The sequence below is a fragment of the Thalassophryne amazonica genome, chromosome 5 (assembly GCF_902500255.1).
Source record: "Thalassophryne amazonica chromosome 5, fThaAma1.1, whole genome shotgun sequence".
In the NCBI taxonomy this organism is placed as follows: domain Eukaryota; kingdom Metazoa; phylum Chordata; class Actinopteri; order Batrachoidiformes; family Batrachoididae; genus Thalassophryne; species Thalassophryne amazonica.
In genome coordinates, this window is record NC_047107.1 from 105,280,475 (window position 1) to 105,292,578 (window position 12,104).

Below are 12,104 nucleotides of genomic sequence, written 5' to 3' on the forward strand. Positions count from 1 at the left end.
CTCTCTCTCCCTCAGTCTCTCTCTCTTTGTTGCTTCTTGTCCTCTATCATCTCCTCCCTCTCCTTCCTCTCTTTGTTGCTCTCTCCCCCTCTGTCACTCTCTCCCTCACTCTCTCTCTCTCTTTGTTGCTCTCTCTGTCTCTCTCTCTCCCTCAGTCTCTCTCTCTTTGTTGCTCTCTCCCCCTCTGTCACTCTCTCCCTCACTCTCTCTCTCTCTCTTTCCCTCTGTCACTCTCTCCCTCACTCTCTCTCACTCTCTCTCTCTCCCTCAGTCTCTCTCTCTTTGTCACTCTCTCTCTCTCTCTCTCTCTTTCCCTCTGTCACTCTCTCCCTCACTCTCTCTCACTCTCTCTCTCTCCCTCAGTCTCTCTCTCTTTGTCACTCTCTCTCTCTCTCTTTCCCTCTGTCACTCTCTCCCTCACTCTCTCTCTCTCCCTCTGTCACTCTCTTACAGACCTCTCTCATCTTTCTAAGTAGGAGAACTTGCATAATCAGTGACTGACTAAATACTTTTTTACCCCACTGTGACTGTAAAAACCTCATGACACAGTCCACTGTTTTCCGTGTGCAGTGATGTGTTCTGCATAGCCGGCAGGAGTGAACTGGGTTTAAATACCGGCAAGGGCTACAGGCAACTGTGTGCGCACATTAAAAAGCGAACACACGCAGCTGCAAGCAGATCTACGAACACGGAAAAAGGTTGAGTATGCGCGCATTTTGGGCGTATTTAAATGAAACACGCCGCAATACACAGCTCTACGAATACACCATTGTGAAAGGGGCTTAAGACAGCTTCATGCCACGCAAGGTGGAATACTTCTAATTTTGAACTGCGCCATTCTGTTCTGAACCTCTAGCCTTATGCTTGAGGTCACACAAGAGGTCATTGAACTAAGGTGCCAGTGTTTTTTTTTGGGGGGGGGGGGGGGGGGGGGGGCATGGTTTTAACAAAGGTGGTGCAATCATTTCAAGGTGTAGTTTTGAGCACTGAGTTTAAACAATCCACAAGACTGTCTACTGATTGGACATTTGCCAAACATGAAGCTTTCCAGCCCTGTCCCTTTGTCTGGCCAATCGGTACAAGTCCATTTCTCCTTCTTCTTGTGCAGCTCAATGTATGCTTTTTCCTTAGCTTTTGCCACTTCACTTTTTGCCTTACACCACATCTCCTTGTACTTCTGTCGACTTTCTTCATCTCTCCAACTATACCAGTTCTTTTTCAACAACCTCTTTCTCCTTATGCTTTCCTGGACATCTTCGTTCCACCAACAAGTCTCCTTGTCTTCCTACCACTGTCCAGATGTCACACCCAGTACCTTCCATGCTGGCAATTGCTGGTCGCAGCAGTTACAGCAGTGATTTGCACAGTGTTGCAGAAAGATCACCTAACACCTTGTTCTTCTGTTGTATTGCTATTGGCACAGCTCCGCCTGAGTGGAGGTCGAAACCCCTACGAAGGCCGTGTGGAGGTGATGGTCGAGAAGAATGGTTCCTTGGTGTGGGGGACCGTGTGCAGCGAAGGATGGGGGATCATGGAGGCCATGGTGGTCTGTAGGCAGCTGGGTCTGGGCTTTGCCAGCAATGCTTTCCAGGTACGGTTCACACCAAACAGAGAAATCACGCTGTTGCTTTTTTTCAGTGTCAGTTGATAAATAAACATTTGTTTTCGAACAGTAGTTTTGCTTCAAGTACTCAATAGTCTAAATAGTGGTGTCATGATATTTGAAATATGGAGTGTGATCATAAGTCTTGGATTCTAGTTTTTTCAGGTCTGTAGTGGAGTTGACATGGTTTTGAGAGAGGTGATGTTAAATATTGGTGGGATATTACATTCAAGTCTGCAAGGATGTTCAACTCATGGAAGAAAACCATTTCTAGCTGTCATTAGAGCAATCGATATAAATAAAGAAATTAAATCAGTCTGTCCATACTATAAGCAAAGCAAAACAGTACAAGTAAATATATACATGCTTCCCTTAGGTAGTATTATTAGACGGTATTGCTTAAATTTTCATTGTTACGCAGATGATACCCAGCTTTATCTATCCATGAAGCCAGAGGACACACACCAATTAGCTAAACTGCAGGATTGTCTTACAGACATAAAGACATGGATGACCTCTAATTTCCTGCTTTTAAACTCAGATAAAACTGAAGTTATTGTACTTGGCCCCACAAATCTTAGAAACATGGTGTCTAACCAGATCCTTACTCTGGATGGCATTGCCCTGGCCTCTAGTAATACTGTGAGAAATCTTGGAGTCATTTTTGATCAGGATATGTCCTTCAAAGCGCATATTAAACAAATATGTAGGACTGCTTTTTTGCATTTACGCAATATCTCTAAAATCAGAAAGGTCTTGTCTCAGAGTGATGCTGAAAAACTAATTCATGCATTTATTTCCTCTAGGCTGGACTATTGTAATTCATTATTATCAGGTTGTCCTAAAAGTTGCCTAAAAAGCCTTCAGTTAATTCAAAATGCTGCAGCTAGAGTACTGACGGGGACTAGAAGGAGAGAGCATATATCACCCATATTGGCCTCTCTTCATTGGCTTCCTGTTAATTCTAGAATAGAATTTAAAATTCTTCTTCTTACTTATAAGGTTTTGAATAGTCAGGTCCCATCTTATCTTAGGGACCTCGTAGTACCATATCACCCCAATAGAGCGCTTCGCTCTCAGACTGCAGGCTTACTTGTAGTTCCTAGGGTTTGTAAGAGTAGATTGGGAGGCAGAGCCTTCAGCTTTCAGGCTCCTCTCCTGTGGAACCAGCTCCCAATTCAGATCAGGGAGACAGACACCCTCTCTACTTTTAAGATTAGGCTTAAAACTTTCCTTTTTGCTAAAGCTTATAGTTAGGGCTGGATCGGGTGACCCTGAACCATCCCTTAGTTATGCTGCTATAGACGTAGACTGCTGGGGGGTTCCCATGATGCACTGTTTCTTTCTCTTTTTGGCTCTGTATGCACCACTGTGATCGATCTCTGCTCCCCTCCACAGCATGTGTTTTTCGTGGTTCTCTCCCTCAGCCCCAACCAGTCCCAGCAGAAGACTGCCCCTCCCTGAGCCTGGTTCTGCTGGAGGTTTCTTCCTGTTAAAAGGGAGTTTTTCCTTCCCACTGTAGCCAAGTGCTTGCTCAGAGGGGGTCGTTTTGACCGTTGGGGTTTTACATAATTATTGTATGGCCTTGCCTTACAATACAAAGCGCCTTGGGGCAACTGTTTGTTGTGATTTGGCACTATATAAAAAAAAATGGATTGATTGATTGATTGAAGTAAATGTATTATCTCGGTAGTGACTATGCTTGGTTGCAAACTAACCTGTACAAAGGCTCTTCATAAGATGCTAGCTTGACTAATTAGCATATAGATGCCTCAACAATCCATCTGATGTAATCCTTGCAGCCACATTTTGCATTCTCGTAATATTTGTTCAAGCTGTTACACAGTTAGCAGTTTTAACCTCCCATTTGTGTGATGAGAGATTTTCATATGACTGTTAGACGTTGACAAATAGCCACAATAGATGATACACATGTCCAACCCTCCCCATTCTGCTACACTATGCAAACATTTTATGTTAGCACTGTGACTGTGAGCCAGGTGTATAAATATTACATTCACGTTTGAAGTACTTAGCTGATAGCCTTTGTAAAGAGAGACATACCGCCAGGACACATTATCATAAACATCAATTGCAAATTGCTAAAAATTGGATATACCCAAAAGTACAGCTTTAAGTGCATCATTGGCTCAGAAGTGTCCTTTGAGGCAAGAACAACTGTCACTGCTCCAAGAGCCTCAACGGACTGTGTAGATTACAGCAATGATAGCTGTGTAAAAATAACACTGCTTGAACTCTTTTCTATGCTTTTTCATCCCACATTTTGTGCAGATTTGGCAGGAACAAAGTGCCTAAATTAAAGGTCTTTGACCCTGCTCCTGGAGAGCACCCAGTCTGCATGTTGTCCCACTGCCCCACACACAGCTAATGAACTCAGTCAGGTGTGCTGGTAAACATTAGCATTGACTAATGAGCTGTGTGTATAACAGGTAGATCTATGCCAGTTGGCTTCTCTCCAGGAAGCAGGTTTAAAGACAATATCATTTTTTCTGCTGCTTGGTCTGAACTCTGGACCTCCTGTTTTATCAGGTCAATTCTGGGAACATGTGCTGGTGCCGTTTGTCACAGCATCCACCACCAGTGTTGCCACAGTTACTTTTAAAAAGTAATCCAATTACTGATTACTGATTACTCCTTGATGAAGTAACTTAGTTACTTTACTGATTACTCAATTATAAAAGTAACTAAGTTAGATTACTAATTACTTTTTTAGTTACTTTCCCCAGCTGCTGACAACAACACGCCACCTCAACACGACAATGATACCTGTTTTGCCAAAACTCACTTTATAGTCACCCTTTCGTGACTTCAATGAAAATAAATACTTGTTTTATAAAAGTAAAATAAAGACCTCTTTCTGTAACTGTTGACAGCACTGTAACATTAAAACTTGCAATTTCTAACCTACATTGTTTATAAATATAACTATTAAATTCTTTCAAACATTTTTATAACATTTAAATTCTGTCTAAACATTTTACTTGTCGAAATTACGAGGTCTGTCAATAAAGTAACGGTCCTTTTTATTTTTTTCAAAAACTATATGGATTTCATTCATATGTTTTTACGTCAGACATGCTTGAACCCTCGTGCGCATGCGTGAGTTTTTCCACGCCTGTCGGTGACGTCATTCGCCTGTGAGCACTCCTTGTGGGAGGAGTCGTCCAGCCCCTCGTCGGAATTCCTTTGTCTGAGAAGTTGCTGAGAGACTGGCGCTTTGTTTGATCAAAATTTTTTCTAAACCTGTGAGACACATCGAAGTGGACACGGTTCAAAAAATTAAGCTGGTTTTCAGTGAAAATTTTAACAGCTGATGAGAGATTTTGAGGTGATTCTGTCGCTTTAAGGACTTTTCACGGTGCGAGACGTCGCGCAGCGCTCTCAGGCAGCGTCATCAGCCTGTTCAAGCTGAAAACCTCCACATTTCAGGCTCTATTGATCCAGGACGTCGTGAGAGAACAGAGAAGTTTCAGAAGAAGTCGGTTTCAGCATTTTATCCGGATATTCCACTGTTAAATGAGATTTTTTTAATGAAAGACGTGCGGACGGATCCGCGCGTCGGGACGCAGCCGACGCGGTGCGGCAGCACAGGAAAAACACCTCCGTGTTGATAACATTTGTAAAATCCAGGCGGCTTTTGATGGCTTTCATTGGAGTGAGTATATGAGAAATTGTTTAACAGGCAGGACATGTTCCAACTTGTCCTTAAGGCTTCCAACAGAGGTGTTTTTCCTGTGGCGGAGCGTCGCGGCGGCTGCGTCCCGACGCGCGGACCCGTCCGCACGTCTTTCATTAAAAAAATCTCCTTTAACAGTGGAATATCCGGGTAAAATGCTGAAACCGACTTCTTCTGAAACTTCTCTGTTCTCTCACGACGTCCTGGATCAATAGAGCCTGAAATGTGGAGGTTTTCAGCTTGAACAGGCTGATGACGCCGCCTGAGAGCGCAGCGCGACGTCTCGCACCGTGAAAAGTCCTTAAAGCGACAGAATCACCTCAAAATCTCTCATCAGCCGTTAAAATTTTCACTGAAAACCAGCTTAATTTTTCGAACCGTGTCCACTTCGATGTGTCTCACAGGTTTAGAAAAAATTTTGATCAAACAACGCGCCAGTCTCTCAGCAACTTCTCAGACAAAGGAATTCCGACGAGGGGCTGGACGACTCCTCCCACAAGGAGTGCTCACAGGCGAATGACGTCACCGACAGGCGTGGAAAACTCACGCATGCGCACGAGGGTTCAAGCATGTCTGACGTAAAAACATATGAATGAAATCCATATAGTTTTTGAAAAAAATAAAAAGGACCGTAACTTTATTGACAGCCCTCGTATTATTATTATTATAAGTAGTATTAGTAGTTGTAGTAAAAAAGGCTTCAAAACTGGACCTTTAATCTAGGGGTGTTGTGGGGGGGGGGGGCACATCCTTGCCCCATGGCCCCATTCCATCTGGATTCGCCCCTGCTTTGGTGTTTGAGCACAAAGAATGGATAATATTTATTTATGCAGAAAACATGACCAGATTTACAGCTAAGAACGTTTTATTGCATTTTCACATCATGTGGTCCTCAGAAAGAGAGTTTAGGTGCATTTGAGTGGAAAATAGTGTTAGTTGTTGACATGTCGCGGAGGATCAGCTGTTTTTAGCGAGCAGATATGGAGCGGCTCAGCTCAGAATTCTAAATAAAGGAGAAAAAAAGCATAAAAATGGCTTTGTAAAGCTCAGTGCAGGTGTGCTGTTGTCACCGCGCTTTAAGAGGTGAGGACGAGTTGAGCTGCTGTAGAAAACAGCGGATGAAAAGCTCACAGCTCGATGAAACTGGGCAGTTCAGTCGAACCCCGACCCCCTGCCCACAGACCAAGTTTAATGCTGCTATCGACCCACAATGCAAAAATAATAGTAACGCACAGTGACATGGAGAAGTAACTTTAATCAGATTACTGATTTGGAAAGATTAACGCGTTAGATTACTCGTTACTAAAAAAAGTGGTTAGATTAGAGTAACGCGTTACTAAGTAACACAATGAGTTTATCACAGGGGCGGGGTCGCCCTCTGAGCGTGTGTAATGAATTGGGTGCGCTCCTGGAAAACTCATGTATTTAGGCTACACCGTTGTAAGAGACTGACTGAGTAAGAGTAAAGAGTGATGACAGTATTTTTGAATTATTATTTGAACGTATAGACCCTCGGTCAAGTGATCTCCTGCATACCACAAAACCAAACCAACAACTAATCTGAGAAACGACACGAGACAGTAGATTAACCCCTTGTGGAATCAATGGATGTGCTGATTGCGGTACTTGAGTAGGTGAGTGGAGTAGGTGTGGCTGCATTTTCAGGCTTTCAATGACTTCCAGGCTTCAGAAGTGTATCTGTTTGTTGTGAAAGTGTCAAACTTGATGAGGGTTTCATCTGTCTTGGAATCTATCATATTCATGTCACTGGGACCTTGGCTTTTGATATTTATAGACACCTGGTAGAACAGAGGGGGTGATGAACTCATGAGTTCAGTGGAAAAACGTGTTTGTGATCCTAAAACATTTGAGAGAGAATGAAGGTCCTGGTGCTTCCAGTAGAGACAGCTGGGCTATCTGGTGCATTCTTGAGTACCACTGGGAACACTATCTAAAACAAGTGATTACCCAGATGACGCATACTACTTGCACTGTGAGAGAACATCAGCCATGACACTATGGCCGTACGGTGCACTTCCCTGTGCATGATTGAGCACACAGGTGCCTCGGTGTCAAGGACCCCACAAACCAATTGCAGAGTTGGATGAGGCGAAGTGCACACCAGGGGTGAAAGTAAGCCAGAACGCAGTGGTACGCTGTACCGGGAAGAGATACAGTCCTCTACAGCTGGAATGCAGCAGTACACCATACGCACTTGTAAATGGGATCATTCAGACTGGGGGAGTGCTGAGACTGTGATACCTGTCATCTTCTATGACTCGGAACAGCACACAACACGAGCCCCAGGCCCGGCGCCAGAAAAAAATATTAAGGGGGCAATGAGTTTATCACAGGGGGCGGGGTCGCCCTCCCCCCCCCAAAAAAAGTGCGCACCAGAGGGTACCTGCCTCTGAGCTTGCATAATGAATTGGGTGCGCTCCTAGAAAGCTCATGTATTTAGGCTACACCGTTGTAAGAGACTGACTAAGAGTAAAGAGTGATGACAGTATTTTTGAATTATTATTTGAACGTATAGACCCTCGGTCAAGTGATCTCCTGCATACCACAAAACCAAACCAACAACTAATCTGAGAAACGACACGAGACAGTAGATTAACCCCACATACAGCCCTCCATCACAAGCACAAACACAGCGCAATTGGGCATGACAGTCACACAACGGGTCAAAGATAAACCTTTCATGTAGATGTACAGTGGTCCCTCGTTTATCGCGGGAGTTACGTTCTAAAAATAGCCCGCAATAGGCGAAATCCACGAAGTAGACAGCGTTATTTTTTACAATTATTATAGACGTTTTAAGGCTGTAAAACTCCTCACTACACACTTTATACACTTTTCTCAAACAGGCATTAACATTTTCTCACTTTTTTCTCGTGTGTAAACACTCTCAAAGTTCAAACCTTAGTAGAAAAATAAGACCAACCTGTTTTCAGGCCCAAACATTTGTTTGAGAAATAAAAATAGAACGTTTTCCTATAAATAATTATGATGGCTTTTAGAACAGGTTGGACACATAAGAAATTATTAATAGTGACTGACCAGTATTTCACAGTTCCTCTGATCGCGCCTCTTCGTCATGGCGCCGCTCTGCTGAAGACCTCGCTGCAGGTGTCTTTTTCCAAGTGAAGAACACAGTTATGGGTAGTTGTTGGCGCTCTTTTTTCTTCTGGGCGAGAAGATTCTTATAAACAGACACGCAGAACACAATGCGCGTACTCTCCCTTCGCAGTGCCGCAACAGGTGTCCCGTCATCGACAGAACACCGGCCTGCTTGATGAGGACGCAGAGCACAATGCGTTGTTAAAAAAAAAAAAAAAAATGCAAAATTGGACTAAAAAAATCCGCGAAACTGCAAGGCGCTATATTTTCCAGTATTTCTTTTTCTTTCTTTTTTATTTTTATTTTTGATAACTCTCACATCCGAGGGGGCGAGGTTGATGACGTGAGGGGGTGTCATCCCCAAACACCCCCTCGTGGTGCCTGGTCCGATGAGCCCTTTCAATTTTCAAGTAAATTTCTCCATTATAAATGTAAATTTGATGAATACATGAAAATCATCAACAGAATGTGCCGCCCGTGACGTGTTGAATAAGTAGATTTTAGTGTGCTGGCTGTAGGACCTTAGAAGCAATCAAAAAGCCTGCACTGGCATTACTCTGTGCCACCAGCAGGTGGCAGTGCATTTCCCTTTTCGCTGTTATTTTCAGAAAAAAAGAACAGATTGTTGCATTGTTTAATGATGTTGAAGTTGTTCTGTTGTTGTTGTTTCTATGTTATTTAGAAAAAAAATGATGTTTGCACTTTACCTGAAAATAACTGTTTTGCCATAAATTACATTATGTGTCTAACATCATACGAGCGAAGTGCCATGCAGCTTGCTCATGGTACACTGAGTCCCAAACAGGAAGTGCCAGAATTTGAGTCCACAGTGAAACAGGAAATATCAAATGTTGAACATTTCATGGATTGACACTTCCTGGATTGACAGATGAGATCTCGTGGAATCTTGCGGGAACTCAGTGGCGAGTTCACAATGAAACAGGAAGTGCCAAAATTTGAGTCCATAGTAAAACAGGAAATGTCGAATGTTGAACACTTCCTGGCATAGGTGGAGCTAGAGTGGAGGCCGGGGTTACGCTTGACTCCCTCAAAATCTGATTGGATACAGATTATTGACATGTCATGGCACATGCAAAAAAAAAGAGCTTCATTTTGAAATCGGTGATACATATTGATGGCTATGTCCCTCCTGTCCAGTAGTTGGCAATGTGTAAAACAAGAAGTTCTAATTCACCTTATTAGAAGAAGAAAAATATTTAACCCAGATTTGAACCTGAATATGTCGTCTGAACTGTGGACTCCTAATGACACCAGGGTTATATTGGTGAGTAAACGAGGACCAGGTTGTTAAAAGCAGCATTTCTCCTTTATTTCGGGTTGCCTTATACATGTTTTTTTTTTTTTTTTTTGGGGGGGGGGGGGGGGTGATTTGTATGAATGAAATGAGGCAGCAGCTGATTCATGCTCTGTTTGCTTATGTAAGGTATAACGTGAAGACTCTCAGGCTGAAAGAAATACAGCCAATTTATTCCTCCTCTGTTCTGTATAAAACCTGTGTGACCCCTTAATTTTGTTCTCTGAAGGACTTTTTTTAAAATAACCTCTTAATTTTGCTCTCTGAGTGACACACCAGTGACACAAGTTTAGAGATGAAAGCCTTGATTTGATGTTTTGGTGAAAGAAAATTTTGTATTTCTTCATAATTGATGTAAATAAAGTCCATGACATATTCAGTGACTTGGAAATGTTCATGTATCCATCCCCTGACTTGTCTGAAGAAAACTGGCAGTAAAACTGATTATTATTTACAGGTATTATCAGGTTTTAGAGATTTGTTTTCAGTTTGAGTTTGAGGAAGATAATTTTAGACATTTTTATTCTTTATATTTTTTTGCATTTCTTGTTTTTGAAATGGCATAAACAAATTAAAATGTGTGAAATACCAAGTGTTCCAATACTTTTGGAGGGCACAGCGTCCTAACCTTATGAGGAGTGCAAAATGAGTGTGGTATTATTACTGTTTTGTTTAAGAATGCTTAATTTTCACTGTTACTGCACTTTGTGTGAAATCATAGTCATATCATATATCATATTGATATGACAATATTGAGATACGATAATTTGGCCATATTGTACAGCCCTACTGTCAACTAGCTGAAAACTTTGAATATTAATTTACATTTACATTTAAAAAATGCTTAAAGTGGCAGGGGGTTAAGAGGGCTGTAATTATGGGGTCTGGGGGTGGAGCGCCCCCCCCACAAGCTGAAAGGCAAAAAAAGAAAAATGCTTAAAGGGTGGGGGGCCTCCCCCCCACACCCCACCAGAAGCAGAAAAGCAATAAAAGAAAAATGCCGAAAGGTTTTATCCATGCTAATGCTCCCCTGAAGCATTTGCTCAAAAAAAGTCTGAATGACCGAAAGGACATGGTGAGATGCTGAAGAGCTTTGCTCGTTCATGTCTGCGACATATACATATTACGTCATGCACTCAAGGACATGCACAGAATTTAAGAATCTCAAAGTCAGAAAAGTGCAGTCTTTAAATCTTTAATGTGATGTGAGCATGCGAGCAAAAATGTTTTTGGAGTAGCACAGTTCCTGCAAGAATCTAATCTTACTTTCACCCCTGGTGGACACTTGTCAACCAGGACCAAGGGAGGCTTCAGTATTGTGATGGGTGCTGCATGTGAACCTGACCTGACCTGAATAGGAACAAACTTTTTGTAACTCATTACCTTGATGGTTACTTCAGTTTGTTCTAAGAAAATCTTCGGCAGCTGTGCTGCTGCATGATTCTTTCTCCACTCATTTTTCCCCACTTTTGGTTCCTCACCCGTCTGTATGTTTACCTGGTTGCTCCAAGAGAAAAAACAGGAATCTGCTCTTCACCACATCTGTTACCTGTTTATAGCTGTAAAATGTTAAAATGAAGACCTTTTCTCCTTTATGAAGGAGGAATTGTGGATTTCAAGGGGTTTAGTTCCATGTTATGACATCATTAGCTGTGGCAATAGCATCATACTGACTTTGAAAGTGTTTGTTGTGGAATGAGGAGAGGAAATAATAAAATAATGATTGTGTGAGTGATTACAGGGTGTCTGGTTTCCCTCCAGGTGGGAATGTGCTGTTGTAATGGGGGGATGTAGTTATGACCAAAACCCATTTGAATTAAAGGACAACTTTCCTTTTTTTAAAGCTCTTATTGAAGTGCTCTGCTCGCCTTGCTAATTGTGTCCAAGACAAATCTTTTTTCCACAAATTGCTGAAAAGGAAATTCTGGCAGCATGGTGACTAAGTGGTCAGTACACTTGCCTCAAGAGCAGAAGGTTCATGGTTCAAGACCACATGTATCCATTCTCCATGTAATGTGGTGATGCATCAGAAAGGGCAGTGTCAAACCTGTGCCAAGTCAAGATGCAGGTCCATGCTGGACCCACTGTAGTAACCCTGAGCACAAAGGAAGAAGCAGAAAGAACTTACAGTAGTGTTCAGAATAATAGTAGTGCTATGTGACTAAAAAGATTAATCCAGGTTTTGAGTATATTTCTTATTGTTACATGGGAAACAAGGTAGATTCAGTAGATTCTCACAAATCCAACAAGACCAAGCATTCATGATATGCACACTCTTAAGGCTATGAAATTGGGCTATTAGTAAAAAAAAAAGTAGAAAAGGGGGTGTTCACAATAATAGTGTGGCATTCAGTCAGTGAGTTTGTCAG

The 12,104-nt window shown here is 42.3% G+C and overlaps 1 protein-coding gene across 1 annotated transcript in view; it reads left to right on the forward strand.

Annotated features, from left to right (window-relative positions):
* The window catches only part of loxl2b (lysyl oxidase-like 2b), a 119,646-nt gene that overhangs the window by 67,177 nt on the left and 40,365 nt on the right, over nucleotides 1–12,104 (forward strand). Inside the window, 1 exon segment of the mRNA XM_034171028.1 lies at nucleotides 1,424–1,591. Within this exon segment, the coding sequence (XP_034026919.1) occupies nucleotides 1,424–1,591 (168 nt within the window).